General features: G+C 33.9%; 1 protein-coding gene across 6 annotated transcripts in view; it reads right to left on the bottom strand.

Moving 5' to 3' along the window:
* pds5 (cohesin associated factor B pds5) overlaps positions 1-26,360 on the bottom strand; it is a 121,227-nt gene that overhangs the window by 84,437 nt on the left and 10,430 nt on the right. For all 6 annotated transcript variants that reach the window (XM_069820576.1, XM_069820579.1, XM_069820575.1 and 3 more), the window contains exons 4-7: positions 21,642-21,826; positions 18,999-19,206; positions 15,503-15,762; positions 6,237-6,483 (exon numbers count right to left, since the gene is read on the bottom strand). In XM_069820576.1, the coding sequence (XP_069676677.1) occupies positions 6,237-6,483; positions 15,503-15,762; positions 18,999-19,206; positions 21,642-21,826 (900 nt within the window). The remainder of the gene's footprint in view (positions 1-6,236; positions 6,484-15,502; positions 15,763-18,998; positions 19,207-21,641; positions 21,827-26,360) is intronic.

Raw genomic sequence — 26,360 nt, 5'->3', positions numbered from 1 at the left:
CCAAATAAAAAAAAATTTCTTTGTGTGTGTTTTTTAATATCTATGTCAACATCTTTCAACCTTTTAAAGTGGCATATTAAGGTTGTAATTTAAAATCCCGCAGCACATTAATATAATCTAAATCACTGGTTCCAACAGGGAGGATCTTTAAAAACATGTAAAATATGATATTTTTAAAGATTGCTCCATAGTAGTGATGGCTCCAACCAACTCTCTGACGTGAGGTATCTCGTCTGCTCACACTCTCAAGAGAGAGTCATTCAAAAGAGTCAGTTTGTTAGTGAACTGGTTGCCAGCTCGTTCGTTCATGAGTGGCTAGATAGCTCGCGAATGACATCATACAAGAGCTGGTTCAGCTGCCTGCATAACATGTCGAAACTGTTTCAATAATAGTCTAATGACATTAGGAATCAGAAGAGTAACAGGCACAGTCATATTAAGTTAAAAAATAGACGAAAAAACAAAACCAGCAACATAAACATTATACAAAATTACACGCATTTTTTTTCTATACGTCAGTCAATCGAAAGTAGCATAATATTGGTTCCATATCTGTCTGCTATCGGCTTGGTCTCTCCAAGGTTATTCCTTCTCTATCTTTCTCAAAGTTTCTATGTAACTGCAGATGTCACGTGATCATGCAATGAATGCCACTGGTTACTCGAGAGTGGGAATCATGACACGATCTGTGTGCTGTTTGCGAGTCGCAAGCTGAAGGAGCTGGAAGTGCCTTGCGAACGACCAGCTCTCAATGAGCTAGCTAGTTACCAGCTTAAAGGAGAGTCATTCAAAAGAGTCAGTTCGTTTGTGAACAATCCATCATTACTCCATAATGACACTTGTGGCAAAACAAGGTCGCAGTTGCGGTTTTTCTCGGGACTCTCCCATTTCCCCAATTAGGCATCTACATTATTCTGTCATTATTTCATAGCATTCCCCAAATGCTGGCTAGTGACATACGGAGAAGCCAGGCCTAGGGACAACAGGGATTTCTAGCTTGAAACCTAAGTATGCAGAAAATCTCAGTGAGAGCAGTCGATGTTGGTTTGTGAATGCGCCTAGCTTGAGGGTTAGTGCAATAGATCTAATAAGGCCGCAGTGGTGGGTCATAGTATCCCCTCCCTCAAATTCAAATTCAGTTCAAGGTTGGTATGATATTCTTACTGATCTGGAACCCTGGCTGTGTGTCAGTCATTGCCTTCTCTGCCACTCACACTCTACGCTGTGTTTAATTGAATGCTGACTTATGCCACATTCGCTAAAAGTTGACTCATGTGGACCCACTTTTTTATTAGTCTTTTCACTTTTGCTTTTCCAATTTTTGCTGGTCTATGTAGTAGATATTATTGAATTATGAAAAAAAATGCATCTAAGTATCACTTCCTGTTTTGCCAATAGATGGCACCATTATTTTGTTTATAATCATACATTTCTCAAATGACGGTGGTCAACAAGAAGTCAGCTGTGCAGGATTTTCTGCTATGGAGACTGGTTGGTGTTAGGGCAGGCATTGCCAATTCTACAAATAGGGAAAGGGCAAAGCTTTATTGGGAGAATGATCAGGTAGCAAAAAAGTACTCTGCAGGCTACTCTCGCATCTCAAATAAGAAACAAAATGAAGAGTCCAGAACCAGCACAGATTCGGGAGAATCATTTTCAAACTGATGTTAGATTAAAGACTTTGTCTTTCTTTCAGGATTGCATGCAAGTTAACTGGAAACGACTTGGGAATGGTGGACTTAAAAGTCATGTTGTCACTAGAAAAGTGTCATTGACAGATGCTCAAAATTTGATTGTCTTGTATATGCAACAGATATGCCAGTGAGGATGTTGTTGTTGTTCTAATGCCAGGCGTTTGACAATAAAGTCATGTAATCTTATCAATGAAGTCACAGTCTCCACTCAAATGACAGGCTGATCCGCATGCTATGCAACCAATATTAGGTATGAATCTATATACGTGTTGGTATTCATTGTTGGGGTTAGACGACTTTCCACTGTGCCAGGATGCTGTTGATATTCCTGAAGGCTCTCAATGCTATGCTATACAAAGAAGTTTGGCTTTGGTTAATTTTGGCCATAGGTGAAATCTTATCCCAAAGGACAGTGTATTCATTTCCAGTAGGATAATCATCCAGTGCATACTTATTGGTGTTTCAACAATGGTTCGCTTGGGAGTCAAAAATTGAATCTCACTGAAAATGCCTGGAGCTTAAAGAAGAAAACTTTCTGAAAATGCTGACCTGGCAACAAAAAAAAGACTCTGGTCCATGGTTCTGGGCATTTAGGAAAAACTCGCCCTCACAGGGGATTATCTGAACAACATTATTTCTATTACATCCTATCAGTTTCAAGAGCTCCAGAAAGGTAGACTGAATAGTTACTCATACTTTGTTGTCATTTTTTTACTTGGTTATTTAACGACGCTGTATCAACTACGAAGTTATTTAGCATTGATGGAATTGGTGATAGCGAGATGATATTTGGCAAGATGAGGCCGAGGATTCATCATAGATTACTTGACACTTGCCTTATGGTTGGAGAAAACCTCAGTAAAAACCCAACAAGGTAATCAGCCTAAGCGGGAATCGAACCTGTGCCTGAGTGCAACTCTGGATTGGCAGACCGACTGAACTATGCCGGTGGCCTTATTCTTTTTGGGTACAGACTGAAATGTAGTCTCGAGGCTGCTGTTTACTTCATTTTCTCAGATCAGCAGCCATAACTTAAACCCATGAGTAGAGTACTGGTCCCCTCACTCTAAGACCACGCCATTTTCTTTTTAAATGGACGCAGAGTGTATACAGCATTGGGACTATGTCATTTGAAGTATAAAGAGTGTGCCCAATCTTATTTGTGCTGATTGTACATTAACTAAAAATATGGCACACCGAAACTTTCGCTGCCAATAACTCAATCATCTTTGAGATTTATATTTGGCTTTCTTTTACTTAGTTTACATAATTAACACTGTTAACTGAATAGTGTGTTGGCTGTCCATGCTGGTAGTCCAGGTTCGAATGCCACTGGATCCAAGTGGATTCAGTTTGATTATTTTACGACGCTGTATCAACATCTTGGGTTACATAGCGTCTGAATGAGATGAAGGTGATAATGCCAGTGAAATAAGTCCGGAGTCCAGCGCCGATAGTTATAGTTCGTGCCAGGGATTTTGGCAGATGGATTTTCTTAATGTGAACTGGAGAGCGAGTTCCACACCGCTGCAAGATCAGCTGTTATCTCTGTCGCAGTGGAATGGGTAGGACATAAGAGTAAACATGCACACCCGAGTATTTATGCACTCTGGACAGTCACCTCCAAAAACTAAACAAATATTACAGTAGTCTATATGTGTCTTTGATATTCCCAAGAAACTAGTTCGATTAATTAAAATGTGTTTCAATGAAACTTACAGCAGAGTCCGTATAGGCCAGTTTCTATCTGATGCTTTTCCAATTCACTGCGGGCTAAAGCAAGGAGATGCACTATCACCTTTACTTTTTAACTTCACTCTAGAATATGCCATTAGGAAAGTTCAGGATAACAGAGAGGGTTTGGAATTGAACGGGTTACATCAGCTTTTTGTCTATGCGGATGACGTGAATATGTTAGGAAAAACTCCACAAACGATTAGGGAAAACACGGAAATTTTACTTGAAGCAAATAAAGCGATAGGTTTGGTAGTAAATCCCGAAAAGACAAAGTAACTTATATGATTATGTCTCGTGACCAGAATACTGTACGAAATGGAAATATAATCTGTTATATATATGGAAATATGTTAATCCTTAGTCAATAGATAAGACCGAGTTTTACAAAATACGAACATTAAGGGATGGAAAATGGGAGGCAGTAATGATCAAAATAATTATACCGATTTATTTTTTTTAACCAGCAGACGTGCAGCCTTTAAATTTAAAACAAAGATTCACTCATAAAATTGGGTTAGACTATTCATCTTATCTCTCAGAATTGTTTCTAAAATGTATAAGGAAAGTAAAAAAATTCAATTTCATGTAGGCTACTCCCTTGAAATAACTTCAGGTGTTTTTTTTTTATTTTTTTTTTTAACTTCCGAGCAGAGAGGAGAGAGAAAGAAGTCGACGATTTTAAAAATTCACTAAACTATATTTAACTAGAGACGTAAAATTTAAAATGAAGGTTACTCTCTATAATATTGGTTAAACATTCTTAGATTTCTTAAATACCATATCCTAAGGTACTGATGAAAAGGCAGAAGGGAGTGAGAAATCTCATGTCATCCGATCTCGATGAAAGTCGATATCTGGGGATCTTTGCGATCACAGAATACGAATAAGGTATTATTTAGTCCGACTTTGTCCCTAAAGTGGTGGAGTGGGACAAAAATGTTGAAAAATTAAATTAGATAACCTAGGGGTTTTCGAGACGAAAATTACGAATAATACAATTTGTGCAAATTCAATATGACAGCTTCAGTACTACGAATTATATTTTAAAAAATTAAACATCGGATATCGCATAGGTAACACATGTATAGTATTTACGGGGGTATGTAACACCATGTGATAGTAGGCCTATACATTTAGTAAAATCCAAAGTGTAATTTCTACATATTCTGAATGAATGTTGTGCTGGAACTTAGTATAGTCATCAGCCAATACCTCTAGATTAATAAACAACTTTTTAGAATCCATAAAATACAGTATTTATTGTGAATGGTAATTATATTTTTCAATTGGTGCAATTTGTGCAGGGAAAATTGGTTTCTCCGATATTTTGTACGATTTCGAATATTTTAAAATGCTTTCTTCTCTGTTCTATTCATAATGTGTGATTGAAGAAATTATTGCCCTTGTAATATCCATTACAATCCTATTTATTATACTCTTATATAAATCTAACTTCCGCAGCATGTAATTTTACCCAATTAACCAAATTATATTTTGATTATTAAGAAGAATCGTAATTTTATTAACTTGAATTGTCGCACCACCAGTAGAAGATCCCTAGATTATTACTGGACAAATCTTGTATACTGATCTGGTAAGGATAGGATTATTTATTTATATATATATATATATATATATATATATATATATATATATATATATATGCGCAATGCAATGCTTTTTCCTTTTAATTAAGAATTAATTTAATTTAGAAAATGTAGGAGACGTATTGTAAAATCATTGCGAACGGAAGTCATTTACATTTATTAAAGGTATTCTTTGAGTAGGACTATACAGTGGTGTGTTTCATAATAAGGATAATTGATATGAGCTGCTGTTATGAAAATATGAACGACTCAGAATGTTATTGCATCTCATTCTCGCAGTTTACACAAACAATATTGGCTCGCCTACTGGAAATGTCATCGAGGTCATCTGCCAAAATTGGTGCCTCCGACTGTACCCAACATTTGCTCATATTGGGTTGAGGGAAAACTCTGGAAAAAACCTCAAACAGGTAACTTGCCCCGACTGGGATTCGAACCTGGGCCACCTGGTTTTGCAATCAGACTCGCTAACCATTACTTCACAGGTGTGGATGGTCCAAGTGAAATTTGTGGTGGAAAGAAAGTAAGTTTTTGCAGGGTATTCCCATTTCAAACCTACTGGCATTCCACCACTGCTCGGATGATAATGATAATAATAATGATAATAATAATAATAATAATAATAATAATAATAATCATCCAGTGCTGTGTAGTTCAGCTCCATGTGAGGCACTGAAGGCAACACATGAAGTGAAAAAAAGAACTATAACTTCAGCATGTCACTCACAGATGGGGACGCTTGTGTGAATGATGCAAAGTGAAGTACTTGCCGTTGGGTAAAAAGAAAGCTTTTATCCGAAACAGGGACATCAAAATATGTATCCTCTTTTTGTCAGTATGACACAAATATAGTGATTTTCATAAAGATCTGTGTTAATTGAAGTATATATAGAAATTCATAAAAGCAAACTGTCCACTCTATACATAAGGTTAATAGTTCATTGAGAAGTTTAAATCTATGGTCTTCAGATTTTATGAGATAATACAGTGAATAATGGATTAAGAACTGCAAAGGAAACTGAAAAACAGTGAAAATGTATTAAGAATTGCAAAGGAAACTGAAAAACTTGAATAGAACTGTCCCACAGCCAGCTTGTGCACTATAAATAACTCTCACACATAAGCGCGCACACACACACACACACACACACATGGCACCAGAAACACAAATCTTGTACAAATAACACCAGATATTAACCTTTTTATCAAGTGTCCTCTCCTTGACAAATTCAAGAAGGTCCTCACTATCTGACACAACTTCGAAGTCACGTCTTGCTGTTGTGACTATCGCCATCACTACTTCATAACGAACATTCTCCTCGGAGTCGTGCTGTCTCATCTTTAACGTTTCAGTGATGTCGCGACGCAACTCAGGATGGTTTAGAAGAAAATGCATTGAATACTGCACACATTTTGTACGGATGGCTACACTGATGTCATTGAACCTGTTCAAATTGAAAAACATATTTTAATTTGTATTATTTTACACACTTAAATAATTACAATTTTGACTGAAATGGTGACATGCAGGCACATTAATTTTAATCACAATTAAGCCGCAGAAGTTCATGCACTTGCATATCTTTATTGAATGAGCATATCTATAGAAAATTTTTACATTTATGCTGATCAGTTTGAATCAAGTTGATATTGAATATCCAGGAGCTTTTCTTATAAACGCATTTTTTTTTTTTTTTGCTTATCTAATTGTGTATATTGGTCATCATTGTTTTAATGTTTTTAGAACTAAACTAATGATTTCTGCAAAAGATAGAATACAGCAGTATGACAACATATTCCACATTGTTATAACTTTTCCTTAAATGGTGGTATAGACTGAATACAGAAGATAGCAGACAGAGTTTAGTATAGTGATGTGTGCTGCCACAAAAACTAACATTTTCAAAGGTGAAGTTATGGCTTACAATAAAAATCAGATAAACCTGAAGTGTCGTATTTAATCAATAATTTAAGTGAACATTTTAGTATCAAAAAAATATATTTTACAAAATGGATTCATTCATAATTGCCTTCAGTGACAGCAGCCTCAATCAAACAAACTTTCCGCCAATGGAGTAACTTAATACACGGAAATATTGTCTTCCTTAGAGCCAGTTCACATTATGAGGTCTGCATATTGCTATTCTTTGAACTACTGTTTCACTGTAACTTTGGGCAGTGACGGTATTACTATATAAAAAAAACGTCAATGCAGAACACCTACTTCACTGCAGCACCCTCAGTAAAGTCAGGCAAAGTACACAAGATACAACAAGCCTACATTGGAAAGCAAGAAGGAAAATGGCGTACCTATCAAGATCCAGGTCAATGGAAATAATCATCATAAAAAACGATGCTGACAATAATCAGCAGGGAATTATCATTCTTTCTGCAACTTGCACATTCAATAATAATTTTGTACGAAAATAAATTCTCTACGTATATGCAAAATGAATGCTTTTTGATTAATAATACATCCTAATGGTTAGTATTCGTCTCTTAGACTGCCTGGTACAGCTGTATTCGTATGTATCATCACATATTCACAAGTATGTGACTTCGTAGTCATGTGGTCAGCATGGCGCAAGTTTACAGTATAAGACAACTCAAAAAAGAAACACAAGGGATATATCTTTGAGAAGGAGATATAACTCCACTTCTCTGACTCTTCTGAGAATTGAGCCAATATTACACATGCATAAGTAACAGATAAGCAGCAATTTTGTATGTGTCAGAGTTATTTTACGTCAGTAGCTCCATAACACGAGACTATTGGTTTTACTTCCTTTTTGAAGTTATTGTCAACAACTTTCATAACCCTTAAAAGTTCGTAACCCATAACTAAAACCATTATGCTTAGACCCTAAAGCAAGGAATTTAATCATTAGACAACCAAAAACTTGCATCATCACAATCACCATTAACCACAACAAAGGCCCTAGCAGACCTGTTTCAGCCTTAGTGAATAATCTTTTCCAAGATCTTTTTTACCTGCACCTTTAATTTGCAACCCATTACAAATTTGAGGCTTTTCTTTTGTTTCCTTTTAACTGTATCCAATTATTTTTTCGAGTTTTTTAATTACACGTTCTATGTTCAAATATTCTCTCTTTTTTTTTTATAATACCCATCAGTGTATACTCTAATTTCTTTCAACCTGTTGTTATCTTTGTCAGTGTGTTCAAAATTCACTGCCATACAGCAGACTGCGAAGGGCTAGTGGATTGTATACATTTAAACAAGAAAATGTTTAAACTACATCAAACCTACTATGTTCATTAATACTTCATTTTCTATGTTGTATTACAGTCTAGGTAACAGCCATTCCTTTTTAACAGATGCGATAGATACACATCTTTTCCATACTACTGTCATAAATGTATTGTTTAGTCAATTGTTCAAAGACAGATCTGAACCTCATAAGTGACACCATTAAGGCATCATTCATGAGGCAACTAAGCCAGGAGATAACAGGCTAGGTCGGCCAGTTCCTTTCCACCTCCACTGCACACATCAATGACTAGAAACATTTTATACTAATCAGACATCAGATGTGTACAAACAATTGTTCTTCCTGACACATATCGTCAAGTGGGATATAACGACTGATAATACCTATCTCTATCAGACGTAATATATATATGTTCAATTAATCATTGAATGGTAGAAAATTAATTTAAGGATTTCCTTACATGACTGCCAATTTTCAGTATAAAATATTAATATATTTTCTCAGTTTTCACTTACGAGGTTATAATGGATGTTGACCGAATTCCTTTTACACACTGATTATTATTTCGATCAAATTAGTGTTTTGACTAAATAAGAATGAGACAAAATAAATTAATTTAAAAGATTTCATTTATCAATATGGTTTGGAATAGAATCATTTTTTAGAGTCCAAAAAATTCTGTCTACTCTGTCACAGATGTGGCAAGTAACAAGACAATAATTTAATTTTATATGAGTAATTAATAATTATTGCTTAGAAAGACAGACGACAGTAGTGATATACAGGAATTAAGGAGAAAAACAAATTACAGTATACAAAAAGAATCTATATACAGAATGAACCGTAAGTAATGTCAATAATTCTGGTGGGTGATTCCTTGAGTAAAGAGCAACAAAAAAGTCAAATGTCATTTTGCTATATTTTGAATAGTTTTCCAAAAAACATGCATTTTAAAATACATGAATTATGAGAATTTGCAATACTGTGCCCTACAACCAGCTGGGAGTTGTGTTGCTCTGAACAACCCCTCCATCTGGGTTGTTGAAGGTCAATGTCATCATGCCACAACATACATTGTATTTAAACTCGTAAGAAAAAATACACATGATATTATACCATTTAATTTTTGTGTTTAAACTGTGTTCGATAACGGAGAATGAACACTCTTTCTTTCAAGTTAAACAAAATCTTGGACAATTTTAAATAAACTCTATAAAACTAATTTTAATTAAATGTTGAGAGAACATAAGCAATAAGACACGCTTCTTTCAAACTAAATGGATAAGATTAAGAAATATTTATACATTCCCATTTCAAATGAATATTCTAGAGATCATGGACAGTAATGATGCATATTTCACGTTATAAAAACAAAATTTTAAGACATTTAAAACTCTAAAGGAAAAAATAAAAATACGAAATGCTTATTTCACATTGAAGTCCCAAACAAAATTAAAATAGTAATATGAAACAAGTGTATAACGTTATAGTTTATTACATAAATAAATGTTATGAACTGAAGGTATGAAGGTAATAATTGTATAATATTATAAATTAGTTTCATATGCAATTTTTTTTGTAAGATAGTATTATAAAAGAATATTAATAAAGAAACGACATCAGATTTGTAATGATGTATGTGTAGCTTGATGTCATGATCCATGAAAAAAGAGGTTGCTATAACAAATTTGATATACTGTATTAAATATTATAGCAGTGGCAAATTGTTTCATAATGTTAACTTTATAATACAAGTTATGCCTTCTTAATAGAATTCATGACGTTTTAGTTGTCATGGTAATATTTTATGGCACTAGTATGATAATGTGGCATATTAAGCGCGATTTTCACTAATGACAAAGACTGTTTATAATGCTGATGTATGAACAATTTTATTTTCAAATTCTTTGATTAATTTTAATGATATATTCAGTGAACACAGCAAATAAGAAAAGCTTATTATACATTATACAAATGTAATTAATGATTTAAAAATCTCCTTTTGTTGTAGTATGAGCATTTTCTTCAGCCAGTTAGAAATAATTACCTCCCACTTTAATTTTCAAAGTAGTAAGCAGTAAACTTACATACAGAAATCAAATTAGAACATATTAAGGCACTGGAAAAGATAAAAAAAAAACAGGCTCTCAAGTGTCGTCGTAATAATTCACCATTAAATGGGACACACTCACGGACAGAACGCGAATTCGATTATGCGCTATGTTCCAAATATACAGAGGTGAGCCGGCCTGGAGAGAAATAAAAAATAGGTTGCAGCCGCCAAATTACTCTTCAAGAAATGACCACTCATATAAATTGAGGGAAAGAAGACAGAGGACGGAGACTGGAAAGTTTTCTTTTCTCAATCATACTATCAGGGACTGGAATGCTTTACCTGCAGACTTACTAAAGGCTTTACCAATAACGAAAAATGTATTTAAAATAGGCTTAAGGACTTTACTAATAGACGGTAGTATATTAGACATACTATTTAAAGGGTGTAATTGATATTTTGTTATTTGAAATGTTGTATCAGTGAATCGAAGTGTGTTGTATCAGTGAAGTGTGTTGTGTAAGTGAAGTGTGTTTCTGACAGTGAAGCTTTACAGTATAGTTTATAGTGGCAGTGCAAAGTATTTGAACAGTGAAATGTTTTTGAAGTGTTAGTGAAATCAGGATAGAATCAGTGAAATGTGTAGTAATTCGAGTGCAGTGAGTTGCCAGCGTAATGAGTGTAGTGCTGAAAGGTACTTGTGCAGGTACGAACATATACTGGTGGGTTTTCGTTCGAACTTAGGGTTAAGATACAAATTAGACTTTAAATGTTATTTTAAGTGATCGTGCTTCATTTAATTTGGATGCTCCCAGTATTATTATTATTATATTACTATTAATTTGTTATTGTATTTTTTATTAATTGTGCTTATTATTAATTGTCATTATTGAGTGTAATTAGTTACCACTGCTACTGGGTATATACCCATTTGCAGTGTAAATAAATACATACACATACATATAAATTTCCCAAGCCATATTTAAAAGCAATTGTGTTACGTTCTTTTTCTCGTCCCATCTATTCCTTACATACGCGAGCTGCATCTGTCAAGACAGCTTTACAGTATTGTCACAGTGCAGCAAGGTTTAAAATTCCTTTGCAAAACGAAAACTTCCATTGGTTTGGATCAAATTTCTGTACATTTAAAGTACAAAACTAAAATTCTTTTAATCATTTATTATCATAATACATTCCTCTCTTAAACTGACTGAGCATATTGGGAATTAATTCAATAGCTTTCCCAAAATACACCATGAAAGGCTTCATATAAAATAAGTGTTCGCGTAGGCTTCCGCGGCTGGTGTACATGGTGTGTGGATAAGCTTCAGGGTTTCTACCACGTTGTCTTGGTGTTATTGGCTGACGTTTACTGCGTTGTCTTGGTGTTATTGGCTGACGTTTCGACCGCTGTGTTGTGGAAATCTTCAAAGCAGTTGTTGGATAAGGAAATAGTCTGCCAGTACTTATATATATAATAGTCTCATATAAAATAATTATTTTCTAGAAAAAGAAGCACAAAGAAGCAAAATTGTTTTAAACTTTTTTGTTTTAAATAACTCAAAGAATAACCCCTTGAAATTAATAACATTACTTACGGTTCAACCTGTATATATTAGGTGCAACTAAAAATCAAAATTTTGAAAAGTGAATGTCTCACTTCTCGATTTTGTTGATTTTATTAATAAAATATTAGATACAAAATTTGAGGACAATAGGTTATTAGTTAGGAGTCGCTCAATACACTTGAATATTCTTGTTACAATAATAATAAAATATACACCAGCGTTCCAGATTAAATAATTGTTGTTGTTTTCTAATGCCAGGCGTTTGACAATAAAGTCATTTGACCTCTTGCACTCCAATATTTTTCAAAGATATTATCATGACCAGCCAAAGATTAAATAATTATGTAAAGTGATTTTTACTGCATTCCCTGCACAATTGCCAGTTTATTGGAATTTGGGTATAGCTAGCAATGCTTTCCCACTTCTTGCAGAAGGTACTACTTCTGTTCTTGAGTGGATAGCACAGAGTTGAAAGTTTGTATCAGCCAAATGCCAAGACCTGCTGAATGCTTGGAGATTGCCAAGTCTCTGTTTGGTTAGATTAAAGCCATCATTTTTTCTCCAAAGTCTTAGGATCTGTTTTAAGAAATTCGTCAGAAACATTCAAAGCCGCAAACAGCTTCTTGGTATCCTTTGAAACAATGTCTGATAGTTTCTTTACTGGTACTTCAATAATTCATTCACTAATCTTAATTCTTTTTGAAATGTGGTTCTCTCCTGGTTTGCCTGATGATGCCACTTTCATATCTAATGGCACATCTTTATCGAAAAATGCACTCAAATAAAACAAATTCCTTGAAAAGATTTTGAGCACAGCATGTAGAACAGATTCATTTCTAGTTTTACACTTTACAGGATTCTGTAGCAATTAAAGATGCATCCTTGGAGAAAGCACGACAAATGGTGCTGTAAAGCATGATTTTTACATATAACTGTACCATAAACAGGTTGAAATCACAAAGATACGATAGTTCTCGAATTGTTAGTGAAATTAGTGTATCTTCAAGCAGCACAACAGTTTTGCCATCCACCTATCTCTATGTACAACACCTGGTCAATGTAAGATGCCTATAGTGAAGGTGTTTCTCCAATAAAGAGCAGGAAAGTTGCAACAGTTCTTTGTAGTCATCTATAGAATTATATTTGGAGGTTGATTATGAATGAAACAAATCAAGTCCCTTTTAAATGGTTCAAATCAACTAGAAATAGTTGAACCATCTATACCCGACTTATATATACATCTTTATCATGCTTACGCCAAGAATTAACACGTCTCTGAAAGAGTTTGAGGTTTAGCCTACTTGTAGTTCCCATCGTGTATCTAAAACACGTGTAACAGTAAGTTCAAATATAATATCATGTCGACAAGCCAAACTCACAAGACTCCATCTTCCAAATCTGTATTGCTTGCTGTGGTGTCAAGTCACATGAACTGAACGCTTTCAGCCAAATCTCACTCCTGTATTAGTTGGAATACCAACATTTGCTTGAGATATTCCAGTCCCATTTGGAAGCTTCGGAGCACCAAAAAGTTGCATAACTTCCATCCCTAAAGGTATTCTTATACAAGCGTATCCACTGAAAAGGCAAGTCTTTTATTTTATTTACCACATGACACTCTTTTCAAGTTTGGATTTGTGCTTGCTCCAGAAAGTTTGAACTTCTCGTGTAATCTTCATAGCACGAACTTAAATAGTTTGCTTTTCGTATAGGTGTAAGGGAGGGGGGGGGGGAGGAAGTTTAAAACTTACAGTTTGAGGGTAACTTACTTCCGGTTATGAATTCATTAACACCATCTATAAACCATATGCAAGGATGTTTCTTTAAATATTGTCCTTCTTTGCTGGAGATGCCGTTCTAACATCATAAATTAGAAATAAAGTAACAGCCATAACATAGAAAAATAAAAGGGCCTTGAGCTAGCTGTAAATTTTGAGATATGGCAACAAAACTTAGGGATAATTAGTTTTCCACAAAAATAACCAAACAAGATGGTGAGATCAATAAAAAGAAAACATTTATTTTTCACCATATATATTTCGCCATATAGAATTAACGAATGTTTAGTGAGGTGGGGGAATGTTGCCATAGCACGCCCAATCACAGTCCGTTCTCCTCTCACCCTGCTGCCATTAACCTTCAACGTGCATGCGTGTTGTTAGGCCTATTAGTGCACAATCAAATCTTGAAGGTAAAAGAGGGTAGCCACGACTTCATTCTCCGAAAAGAAAAGTGCAAGGTTCAGCAAAGGAACACCAATTCGTGGCCAAGCCCGTGAAATGGTATGCTCTCTTAGGGCTTATTTTGAATTAGAAAGACAGAATGCGGATCCGCTAATTGATGTTAATAAAGTGTTGGCGAGAACTGCTGCTGCTCTAAACATTTTCAGAAATACTGTCATCAATATTGGCAAGGAAAAGTGCGGAAAAGAAAAGGAAGATGGCACACCAGCTGGGCCTTCAGATGCGCTGCTGGAAACTCTCAGAAAAGTCTAAGCCAGTCACGGACCTTGATTCATTTAAAAAGGATGCCATTCGCCATGTATTCATATATAATACATACTTACTTAGTATATGAGGTCTTCCACATCATTTTTTAATTTTTATATTTTTTATATTTTTGGTATTGAAATGTGTTGTAGATTATCAATGTTAGTGTACCGGTTTTACAACAATGTTATTTAAATATTAATATGTCGCAAATTTTAACTTTATTCCTTCATTGTTGAGGCTGTCTTGCTCGCAATCAAAATTTGAAGTGTGGTTTCGTTCTTGCAATACAAATTTAAATCCATATTACTTGTATACGAATTAATTTATTTCGGTATATAATTATTTAGCCCTTTGTGAATAAATGTACTTTAAAAAGGAACAAAAATACTTATTTCAAAGAATAACAGCACATAATTCGTTTTATGTAACAAAATTTACCCAGTCCTCAGAATGTTATTATTATTATTATTATTAAAAGTGGTGGTATGGTAGTGGCAGTAGTGGTATTAATATTGTGATAATATCGACAGATCAAAATTTTTTACATGTAGTTCCGTAAACTTTTACTACTTTTAATTTTGTGACAATGTCTTTTAGTCAGACAACTCTAATAATTTTGGATTCAAGATACCTGCATTTAAAATTAGAATTCGAGCCTAATTTAATGCGACGTGAGATAAGATGTAGTTTTGAATTTGAAATCTGTTGTCCCGTCCGTCTCTCACTGCAATGCAGCAACAGCACATTCCCCCCTGCGACTCCACATACAACTGTCAGAAGTACAAACATTCGTTAATTCTAATATAATATATATATGTAAATTTTTATTTTTCTTGATCTGATGTGTCACTTATAAAAGAATGATTGGTAATCAGCATTTGATATTTGTTCTAAATATTTGTTGTTTACTTAAATTTGGTCTGTATGAGATCCTGTCCTTAAAAGGCACTGTTTTTTTTTTCTAATCGCATCTCCATTTCAAAATACTGTAATAAATTTTGGAATACAAATATTCTCCTGTGTAAACTGTTCATGACTTACTAAATGTAATATAAATCTCAACACCAACACGTATATTCTTAAACATAGAAGCTAAAACACAACAAACAGAAATTTCACCTTCCAAGAAAGGCTTTCCACAACTGTGTGTGGTGTCTTGCAAGGTTAGAGTCTCTTTCACTGAACATCCTTGCTAAGAGTGCAACTGCACCAAGACGTTCAGACTCCTGAGCTGACTTCAGCTTGCACTCGAGCTGAGGTAGCACTGCCAGAAGGACACTGGGACATATGTGGTTGAGCTCGTAGATGAGGTCGTATACCTTCCCACATATTCCAAGACCTTTCTCTTCCTTACCCAGGATCAACACATGGTTGAAGAACTGTAAATAAATTAATTCCACAAATATTCAGCTATTCACAATTGACATAGGCTCTCCAGCACGAAACAACAAAAGCTGCTAAACCAAATGTATATAAATAAAATGTGCAACTCACTTCAAAATTTGAATAAGCTTTTACAGCAAAAACAGGTGATTCACTTGTCACTTTCTTTTCAGTTCTACATTTTATAGTTAACTTTCGTAATTGCAGTACCTGCTTCTAGGCGATTGCAATGTAGGGTTAGGTGAAATTTTCAACCTCTAGTCATCTGTGCCTTCCTTTCTGAAAATAGGCAACTCTTTATTTTATTTTATGATAAAGGAATGTTGGCACCAGTTGATATTAAAACGGATTCTACTTTGTTTTAAAATTGTTAATGAAGGAAACATGTAAAATGGCTTTGCTTGTCTGATAAATTTTAATAACATACATTTATTTGTATGTTTATAAGTACTTAAGATGTTAAAGTGCAACCATTTTATAATACAAGCTCAAACAGCAATGCATTTACAACAACACTCCTTCAGCATATTACATCTAACAAGCAAGAAAGTACCAACCCAAATGGAATTGCAAGTGGCAGTGATTTCCTTCCCTCTCTCTTTTTCCCCTCTCCCCTCACTCTACATCCCAGTGTCTATGAATACATTTTGTTTTAAACTATTCCAGATACCTACATATTCTTCAGTGCTCAATAATCTGTTCCTTCAACTTAATGAATCTTGTATTAACCAATAATGGAATTCATAGAAGATCAGAAGTTTCTATAGTAGTGTAGGATAGAGTAGTATCAATGTCGAAGAAATATATGGAATATTCCTTACTTACAAATGGCTTTTAAGGAACCCGCAGGTTCATTGCTACCCTCACATAAGCCCGCTATTGGTTCCTATCCTGTGCTCTGCCAGAGAATCAGTCCCATTCTGAGGTATAGTCCATGCCTCCCAAATTAAAACAACATGCATGACGTGAAACTCGCGCACACAATCTTACCATTATTCACTACATGCCTTACCCAACCAAGCCAGAATGTTAAGGCATACTAATGTCTTGATTAAGGGTATTGTATTTACAGAATTAGCAATGAATATGTGGATTGCATAACTTCATAATGAAGCAGGTAACTCACCTGGTATAAGTAAAGACAGACAAATCAATTAAAATTGCCACAGGCAGAAGGGACTCTATAAACAGTTACACAGTACAGTAGTGGTAGGCATTTCTTGGGCAATAACTTTGACTATACACACACGAAAGGGACTGTATAACAAGAATCTAACCAGAAGAAAACATATCCAAGTTTTACTGCAAGACAATGTTTGTAAGCAAGCACAGCACAAAATGCTCTTTAGGTCTTTAATATAAATGCAAAATGTATGCATGTATTCAATGCTCATAATTCAAAAGTGAACTCATTTATCATTCTTGCTTTCCAGTATTTAATAGGGATATCTGACCACTTCAAAGTTGGATATATGTTGAGCTGTTTTGTACCCATTTTAATCCTACTAATTATAATCCACCTGATTTACAAGAAGAGGTTGTATAGCTTTTTTATTTGAAAACTTCTCTTTGCCAATATACAGTCAACTCTGGATATAGTGAACTCGGTTGTAGTGAACATTCGGCTATAGTGAACCTAAATCATTGGTCCCGACCCACATACATTAAAGAGTACATTAATATATCTGTTTATAGTGAACCCACACTTTGGTTATAGTGAACCAAAAAGCTAGAACTTCCAAGAAAATGCTGTAATTTTAAAATGACCAAAATGGTAATTTATGAAAACCTTTTCTCGTATAAACTTCCAAGAATATACTCTTACTTATATCAGTATTTTGAATAATCAATCTTTATGGCTTAACAAAACATTTTGTTAAGCCATAAAGATTATTCAAAAAAATTTCATGAACATGTTAAGAACAAAATTTCAAACCTGCTACTCTGTAAGTGCATTGAAAGACAAAGAAAGGATTTGTTCATCTTCCTGGATAGCTTGAAATATGTTTAAGAGAATACTGTACCCAGTGAAAGATAAAGGAAGGATTAATTCTGACCCCTTTAAATAGTAGAAGAATAGGAATAGAAAGTGTTTTCCTTTGTAAAGGGGAGTAGAGTAACAACCAAAAGGTAAGTATAAGAAGGATTGGTATATAATGAGTCTTAACCCTATCTGTAAAAGTGAACCCAGGAAAATACGAAGGCTGAGTATACAATATCTGTGTTATTTTAGTTATATTATTTTCCATTCCTCTCAATTTAAGGTTTGCTTACTTATTTATTTTTCATTTATTGCCAGAAACATTAATATTCTATGTATAACAATGTCAGTAATATAAAACAAGACACTTCGGTTTTAGTGAACCTCGGATATAATGAACGAAATATGCTAGTCCGCAGAAGTTCACTATAACTGGAGTTGACTGTACATCAGCCTTTTCATTGTAGTCTGCACTGGAATCCAGTCCCTCCTAATATTACATCTTTTACCTACTCTCTGACTTAGTTGAATCAAATGTTGTACTGTTTTGTTATTATCTTGGAATACTTTCCTTCTGCATGAATAGTAGTCTTCAATTGGAAAGCATTACAATACAATTAAACCTATGTAGCCATGCAAGTTGCTCCATCTAAATTTAAGGTGAATTTTTACAAAATTTCATGAAAGATAACAAAGAAGCCTTTATAAAAGAAAAGTAACTGTATATTTTTGTTTGCTATGTAATCTATACTCACACATTATTTACGACCTATTTTCATTTCAGAAAATCTTTATAAATGTATACTTCTCTTCCTCATCACACTGAACTTAACATTCAGTTGCACTTTCATATGGTTCATAAGAAGGACTTCATTTTAATTACCAATAATGATCTAAATGGGCATCAGCTAAGGTAGTCATAATTTGTATACACAACAACCAACCACATTTACAAGTTAATTAATATGTGTAGCTTGAAGACAGGATGAAGACTTTGCAAAAACGAGAAAACAGCCTCTAAAATTGGTCTCTTTCGCAACAAAACATAAAATACATAATTTTCGAAAATTTAGTAATATAAATTCAAGAGTATCACAATATACAAGAAATAATACATTCTTATAATTCAGCACTGTGAACATAATAAATATACAGAAGTAGCAATGAATGCATCTTGGTTTTATGAAAATTAATGCTGTAATTACATACATACAGTAGAGGCAATTTCATTAGACAAACTGTGATACATACTGTTTGTATATATGGTTCCAGTGTGTCGCTGCACTTCACAACAAGCTCCTTAGCAAGAAGATAAGCATTCTTTCGTTGTGACTTGTTCGGTTCCACCACATTCATCAGAATAATATCCAGCAGTTCATTGGACACTATATCAGATTCAGTTATGAGTGGACACAGCACATCCAGCATAAAACTTTTCACTTTGCCAGAATGCTCATCACTGTAAGAAAAAATATGTTTATATATATCATCTTACTATTGCACACAAGGATATGCTATCTTAGTTTATCATCAAAATATCGTGACAAAACAAATAATGACTTTTTCTATCTCTTTCATTTTAATTTATTTTCAAATATGAGAATAGTACAGTGCAATCTCAACCTATCATTCTCAGACATATTACTTTCCTGGATCCATTACTCAATTTTTAAGACTCCAGAGCAAATTCTATTTAAACTACGAAGATAAAACCTACATCAATCACCCCTCAACTTAGCTTTTAGTCAGAATTTTGGTCTCAAACATTGTCAACAGCAGCAGCAGCAGCAGCAGTAGCAGTAGTTGTACTTATAGTAGTAGTTAATGTTGATGTTTTTGGAATGTAACTTAGCAAGTTGAACTCAGTATGGTTAGAAAAACTGAAGCTCCTAAAATGATTTCCTTTTGAGATGTCTCCACTCATACTCATATATGCAAGTTTATTTTCTTTTAGTTTGTCCCCCCACCCAACATAACACATACGAGTAAAGAAAAGCCTGTGCACCTATGCTTAATGCTTAAATGATCCAATATAATGCTGTAAAAATAAAATGAAATCATGGTTGCATGTCTGCAGTTTAAAATAATGTATGTATTTATCATCATCATCATCATCATCTTCCTGTCAAGTACTAGTCCTAAAAGAACTGTTATGGCCTGAAAAAGTGATTTTCTTGCCATCTTTTCATGGGTCGACCAAGTGACTGTTTCCCATTTGGACAATACTTCATTATTGCCTTAGGGATCCTGGATGAAACCATTCTTGTATGTATTTATTCACACTGCAAATGGGTAAATACCCAGTGGCAGTGGTAACTAATTACACTTAATAAGTACAATTAATAATGAATTACAATTTATAATATTAATAATAAAATAATAGTAGCAATATATAATAATATTAAAAGGAGCATCCGAAATTAAATGAATCACTTAATATAACATAATTAATTAAAGTAAATCTAATTTATATCTTAACTCTAACTTCAAACTTAAAACCACGAGTATATATGATATGTTATACATGCACAAGTACCTTTCAGCACTGCACTCATTTCGCTATCAATTCATTCACTGCACTGCAACTATGAAACATTTCACCGACACTATCCTGATTTTACTAATACTTCAACAATATTTTACTGTTCAAATACTTTGCACTACCACTGTAATCTATAGAACTTCACTGACACAAACACACTTCACAGACACAACACACTTATTCACTGATACAACATTTCAAATAACAAAACATCAATTACACCCTTATTATTCCGTAGAATTGTACTTACTATATTAACCTAAAATCGCTAGCCAAGACCCCATTACAAGCAATTTTGGACGTTCACTATAACTCACGCCCGTTCACTATAAATCTATCTCATTTCTCTGCCACTATAACTCTCAGAATTTACTTTTAAGCGCACTGCGCTTTCACTACAACACACTAAGTTTACACACCCAATATAAATCACTGGAGATTCACTATGTTCCTCTGCTTACTCACTATACTTATAAAACCACAAAATAATGTGCAGAATATATTACCGTCTATTAGTAGTCCTTAAGCCTATTTTTAAATACATTTCTGGTTATTGGTAAAGCCTTTAGTCTATTAGTAAAGTCCTTAAGCTTATTTTTAAATACATTTCTGGTTATTGGTAAAGCCTTTAGTCTATTAGTAAAGTCCTTAAGCCTATTTTTAAATACATTTCTGGTTATTGGTAAAGCCTTTAGTAAATCTGCAGCTAGAGCATTCCAGTTTCTGATAGTAAGATTGAGAAAAGAAAACTTTCCAGTTAAAATGATTTTTCCAATGTGTTCATATAGGAAGAGGTCAGAAGCAAAGGGGTATATGTGCATTTAAGTTATTTGTGAGAAAATGTGGTTGAAAGTACTTAAAATTTCGTAAATTCCGTGAATTTTTTTTTCTTTCAATTTTAATGTGTGGTGTGATTAAATTATGTATCCCTTTGCCACTAAAATTTTTAATGTTTCAGCTTTCCCTGGATGCACTTAACTCATGATCTTAGAAATGTCGCTTGTACCCCTTTGCTTCTGACCCACTCATATAAGTTCCCTTAAATGCTACCTTTGTGCTAGCTTGTAAGTTAACTGAAATAAGAAATTGTGAATAAGAACACTGCATTTCTTCAACACTTTATGATACTCAGAAACAACATGCGCGTTTTTAAGGTAAGAGTGCCTGGAATCCAGCTGAGGGAAAGTCACTACATATGGATGACATGAACCAAACATGCCCCTTGAATCAACTGCATTGTTTCTTTCTTTCTTCAGCTGAATGAGGGGGGGGGGGGATAATGGTGGTAGTAGCAGTAGCAATAGCAGTAATAGTCATAGCAGCAGCAATAATAGTAATAAAGAATTACTTACTTGACAATCTTAAACATGAGAGAAAAAAGAGCACAGAATATTTCTTGACAGTCTTCCAATTCAAAACACATATTAAAAGACTTGACGTAAGCCAAATTCTCCAACAGATAAAAGTAGCGCTTGAAAGCTGGATCTTTTGGATCTTTGAGGCCAGACAACTGCTTGATCAAGAACAGGAATATTGTCTGCAAAATAAAAATATTCATCAACTTTTACAGTCTACAAATATTAACACTGCATTTAAAAATTCATACTCTTAACAAAATGTCCACCTGCACTTTAGAATCATATCAGTCAACAGTTTGGATCCCAAGCAACAGTTTATATTAGTCAGAAAGCACTGAAGAGAATTGAATTGTTTCTCTGACTAAGGTCAAGATAAAATTATCTTTACTCTTCAGAGATAATAAGTTTCCTCATAACTACAAATACCTGCTTCAGGCTTACAGGAAACAACTAACCAAGAAAACTCTAAGTGTTGTCCATCAAAAGCACCTCATGCCTCGAGAATATTGAAAACAGATTTGATTTACTCTATATAATGTGCATTTTCTTATGTTTTCAGACTTCCCAGACCTCTGTTTATTACATTTAAAGTACTAAAATTAATTCTATGAATACACATCTCCCCAAAGAATGGGTATTTGATCTTATCACTCATCTAAGCATGCTCCTCTAACAGTAATGTGCAAATACTGATGTATTATTACACCTCAACTCTAACAAAACAACAGTACATATGAAATACATTTTCAAGATTCTTTCTCACCCCTGAAGTTTTTTTCTGTTTGCAGATATCAAGGATACAAGTCACACAAAAATTCAGATTTTTCATAAAGAATTCTAAGAAACGAATAATAAAAGAAGCAATGTCTTATAAATATGTCTGTGAAACTATAATTTGGGAAACTCGACCCTTTACCAGATCTCAATACTACTACTTATCATATACTGTCACCTGCATCCAGGAAACAACTCAAAAAGAATTATTAGTGGTATGCTATACACAAATTGAACAAACAAGATTCAACTTTACTAAAATATTGTCCATTAGCACAAATATATTTGTTTGACAACTTCTTTCTTATGGAACACATTTCAAAAGAAAATATTTCTGAGACTAGACATGCAAATATGAAACACGTTTTGTTCAATAACAGGATCATTTTTTTTTTTTTTTTTTTTTACAAACTGTATTTCTATAGAAATGTAACTGAATCGGTTATTTCGAAAATGTAACATGTGATATTTTCGCGCATGTTACTTTTTTTCAACCAGAGTGCTCTTTACTCTTTCCCACAACATATTATTGTTAAAATTCATAAAATAAATCATATATTTAGTGTGATTAATGTAATAAATGCTACTGAAGCAGTTTGTGCAGAATTGTACATGTTACATTTTCTAAATAAACGATTCAATTGTTTTAAACGAATTTCCAGCAAAATAACTAGGTTTTATGTAATCTATACTAATGAACAGCATTCCTTAACCTTTTTTCATGATAAAGCTTCACTTTCCCTCTCATTACTTTAGTATGGTTCTCTGGCCTAAGGTTTAGAGTAGATATTGGTCCATGTTCAGTGATTTCATTTAGATGTATTAGGAATAATAGGTCTACTTAAAAAAAACTATAATGGTAATATAATTTGCAACATGATAAAGGAACTGCCATACCTAAATAAAATCATTGAATATGAACCCAAAAATCAGATGTTTTCTTTAAGCAAGCAGCATTCCATATAGCATTATTTCTAAACCTTTTTGAGGAAAAGGTCCCCTTTTGTCCTCACATTACTTCTCAGCAACCCCCTGCCAAAGGTGTAGAATAGAATGCAGAACACAGTAATGTGAAATTTGTCAAGTTAAAAAGAAAACAATTTAAGTCATCATTATCATCTTTCATATATTAGGCAACGTTTCCTGTAGCAGTCCATATTACTGTTCTGTCAATTGTTTTCTTGAACATTCAATATCTTTCCTATCAGTTGATCTGTAATTATTCATAGATCTATATGGTAACCTAGTCGATTCTTTTTTCGTGTATGGAATAACCTATTATTTCTGTGTTGCTTTATTTTGTTGTTTATCTCAAATATTTCTAATTCTACTCAGATGTCTGATGTGTTCTTTTGTATCCCGCAATATCGCCGAGAAACCTCATTTCATTTGACTGAAGTCTAGTTTTGTCTTTTCCATTTAAAATCCAAATTTCACTGCCATACAAAAACTTCGAAACAACAACCATGACTTGATATAAAACTTCAAGATAGTATCCTTAATAGACTTATTTTGCCATTAATAAAGGACTTTTTTTTTTTTTGGTCAAGATTAGCCATATGAGACATATATGTATTTACCAACCTTCCGATGTCGAAGAATACGTTCTTCCTGACAGAGGTTTCAGTACCCACAAGTTACACTTATTTGCCGACAAGAGCAGAGGGACAAGTGGTAAGCTCATCACCTCAAATGCAACTAAAGTATTACTAGGATGCGAGAGGAGAAATAATTTAGGCTTGGAGGTCTTTAACATGCTGGAAACTTTGACACGAGATACAGGCTTAAAATCACCCTCCTGGAGAACTTGCACTCCAGATTTTTGCATCCTGAAAAATCCATTGACCCCAGCCAGGTTTGAACCAGCAACCCTGGGGTCCAAAGGAGAATTCTTTTAGCCCTAGAGCACTGGGTGCGACCATGTAAAACATAGTACATCTTAAATATCTGAACTTGTTCACTTGATCATTCTTTATTTCAATTTTGGATCTTACAGTGTATTTACCTGAAAATGCAATCACTGTACTTTTGTTCGTAGATTTGGAAGTATTATATTCTTTTGCAAGTGTCAGACACAAAAGTTAGCTTTGTACAGTGTTCGTGAGGCAGCCATGGTGAAAAACAAAAACACTGAACAATCTAAAGAAATTAGCCAAAGATCTAAAAAAAAAAAAAGGGCTGACAAGAATCAAACTACTACAAACAATTTAATTATGTTCTTATTACCGTAAAATAGTCTGAAGTTTAAATTTTCATAGAATATTTAAAAATTGTTATTATTATTTATTTGCAGCCCCATATGGAGCCATGGCCCCCCAGTTGTGCATCAATGCTTATAAACACACATTTTATGGCCAATTTCTTCACGTTCCAAGACAATGAGACCAATGTGGTTTTGATTAACAGGTAACAATACAATAATGTAATAAATCTCAGTTTTTTTTATTCGTCTTCAAATGAGACCTGTAAATTTAATAATCTGTTTAGGTTCCCCTAAAAATTATATATCATAGTCATCTTAAATTAACAAGTTTTTATACACTTGGTAACGTTGCTACTCCAGCATATGGTGGTCTGATTGCAAAAAATATAGACAACAGATTTACTTACTTACTGGCTTTTAAGGAACCCGGAGGTTCATTGCCGCCCTCACATAAGCCCGCCATTGGTCCCTATCCTGAGCAAGATTAATCCAGTCTCTATCATCATATCCCACCTCCCTCAAATCCATTATAATATTATCTTCCCATCTACGTCTCAGCCTCCCCAAAGGTCTTTTTCCCTCCGGCTACAACACATTTAGGAAATATATTTTAAATTTCGTTTATAATGACTTCCTAGGGCCTTATTCATAGACATTTTGCAGCATGCGCTACGAGCGTACTAAGCTAGCCCCGGCTATCCACTGGTTACTAGTACAGAATTCAAATCATATCCTATCGCTAACACTGGTTTATGAATACGAAAAACGCTGATAATCCACCGAAAGCCCGTGCTAAAAATGTCTATGAATACGGCCCCTAGTGATTAAAAAACTGTAAGAACGATTTCAACATGAAAGTGATTAACGATCTATATACATTTTACTCCACAATTAGGAAAAATAAACACAAAACTTGTATTTTATGGTCTGTGCAGTTGCTGTGTAGGCTATTAGTAATCAAGCTATAGACCTAATTTAATAAGTATATTTCTACAATATACTACACGATAAAATGAAATCATTAAACAAAAATAATGCTTCATCTGCCTTTCTTTAGTTTACATTAATATATGAACTAATTTATTAAAAAAAACATTGAAGTTTTAAAAAGCAGTACCTGAAATCAACAATTAGCCCTATCAAATTATCGTGGACTATATTGATAAATTAAAAAAGTAACTAGGTAATAATGTAGGCCTAATGTTTTCCATTGTTCTACTGTGTTATTTACACATTTAATGTAATCGTTCAAAATTATGTTGGCAAACAGAAAACATTTTGTGAATTACATTAAATTGCTGCCCATACACACTCTTCATCTATCAACACACTGTTAGATTTCAAACTAAACTCTACCCATTGAATAAAAAGCATGTCCTTCAGATCATTTACAGAAATCTCATTGTTTTTTAAATCTACTTTTAAAGTTAGATTGTTATAAATCAAAATGCTACTTACTACACTTATGCCACTATCAACTTACTGTTTCACTGACATCACAGTTTAATTTGTATAGCCACACATAACACCATTTCGCTTAAAGAACAATTTTCACAGACTTAAATTTGCACAGAACTCTTCCACAAAGCTATTAAAATCACTTATTACACCTATTTAAAAAAACTGTTATTCTGTTTCCTTATTTAGTTTATGTATGGCCTCTCTTCTAGAATTTTTTATTTTACTAGGTTATTTTACGACGCTTTATCAACAGCTTAGGTTATTTAGCGTCTGAA

The sequence above is a fragment of the Periplaneta americana genome, chromosome 3, assembly GCF_040183065.1.
Source record: "Periplaneta americana isolate PAMFEO1 chromosome 3, P.americana_PAMFEO1_priV1, whole genome shotgun sequence".
NCBI lineage: Eukaryota > Metazoa > Arthropoda > Insecta > Blattodea > Blattidae > Periplaneta > Periplaneta americana.
This window is presented reverse-complemented; position numbering and strand designations above follow the sequence as displayed.